The sequence below is a fragment of the Fragaria vesca genome, linkage group LG4, assembly GCF_000184155.1.
Source record: "Fragaria vesca subsp. vesca linkage group LG4, FraVesHawaii_1.0, whole genome shotgun sequence".
Lineage (NCBI taxonomy): Eukaryota > Viridiplantae > Streptophyta > Magnoliopsida > Rosales > Rosaceae > Fragaria > Fragaria vesca.
Window position 1 is genome coordinate 20,147,257 of NC_020494.1, and position 1,256 is coordinate 20,148,512.

General features: G+C 36.3%; 1 protein-coding gene across 1 annotated transcript; it reads right to left on the minus strand.

Moving 5' to 3' along the window:
- Positions 1-59: 59 nt before the first annotated feature.
- LOC101294757 (uncharacterized oxidoreductase YqjQ-like) lies at positions 60-1,240 on the minus strand. The gene is made up of 4 exons (XM_004298502.1): positions 1,055-1,240; positions 556-748; positions 305-390; positions 60-215 (listed from the first exon to the last, which is right to left on the minus strand). The coding sequence occupies exons 1-4, from the start codon at positions 1,238-1,240 to the stop codon at positions 60-62; spliced, it is 621 nt and encodes a 206-aa protein (XP_004298550.1).
- Positions 1,241-1,256: the final 16 nt, after the last annotated feature.

A 1,256-nucleotide genomic window follows, 5' to 3' on the forward strand; every position in this document is an offset into this window, starting at 1 on the left:
ATATATATATATATATATATATATATATATATATATATATATATATATATAGACACATGCTAAGTACGAGACCCATTTCTTACGTTGTAGAAACTCAACCTTGGTGTAGAAAACCATGTGGCAGATGAAGAAATCACAACAATCTTGCCTTTGCTTTTTCTCAAGTATGGAATTGCAAATTTGGTGCAATACACTGACCCCCAGAAATTAATGTCCTGCAAATCAATTGAAGTAGTAAAGAAATTATGTCATGTGAGTGCAAAGATATGTACGTATATCTGGTGCATGCAAAATACTACCATACCATAATTGATTTCGGAGTAGAGAACTCATTACAATCTTCAAACAATCCAGCTTGTGTAACCCCGGCATTGTTCACCAAATGGTTCACTATTATATGCATGAAAACAGTTCATCCACAAATCAGCACAAAAACACATGTTTAATTGCAGCTTTGACGTACATTGAATTATTGATCATCATATTCCTAGTTCGATATATAGCAGCATATTCAGATGTTCTATATATGAAAGGTACGTACGGGTGTTTACTTACATTGACCAAAGTGATTCACAGTGTCATTAACAAGTCGGTTGCAGTCTTCAAGCTTGGAAACATCAGCTAGGATCATAATGGCATCAGGAGAGCCGAGCCGTCGAGCTTTATCCACCACTTCAAAAAGACGGTCCTCTCTTCTGGCTGCCAATGCCAAACGAGCTCCTCTCCTACCATACTCATAAGCCAAATGCTTTTGGAGTAGTTGCATTGCAAATTAAATAACGTTAATTAATTACTTGTATCATTTTTGATAAACAATTTTCGATTGGACTTGTTCATTTTCATGACGCGATCGAGTTCTAATCAATTAATCAATGAAACGATTTTCTATCATTGGTTTACATGTTAGAAGGAGTAGAAGCATGAGTAGTCTGTGATCGTAGAACCACAAGATATATCATCCAGGGAGAGAGATAAACTGGACAAGATAAAAAGAAAAGCATCTGACCGTCGACATATTGAAGTGTTCATTATTTATAGGCCTGGAATCAATTACCTCGCCGATTCCTGAAGATGCTCCGGTGATGAGGATAACTTTTCCAGCAACGTTTTCAATGGATTTAGAGCGATATACGAAACAAAGAAACTTGTAAATCAGAAAGGGTGGCAGAAAGAAAACCAATCCAGTGAGTGTTAGTAGAGGCACTACTACATTCAGAACATTGTGATTCAAATTCTTCATATTCTCTCTCTCTCTC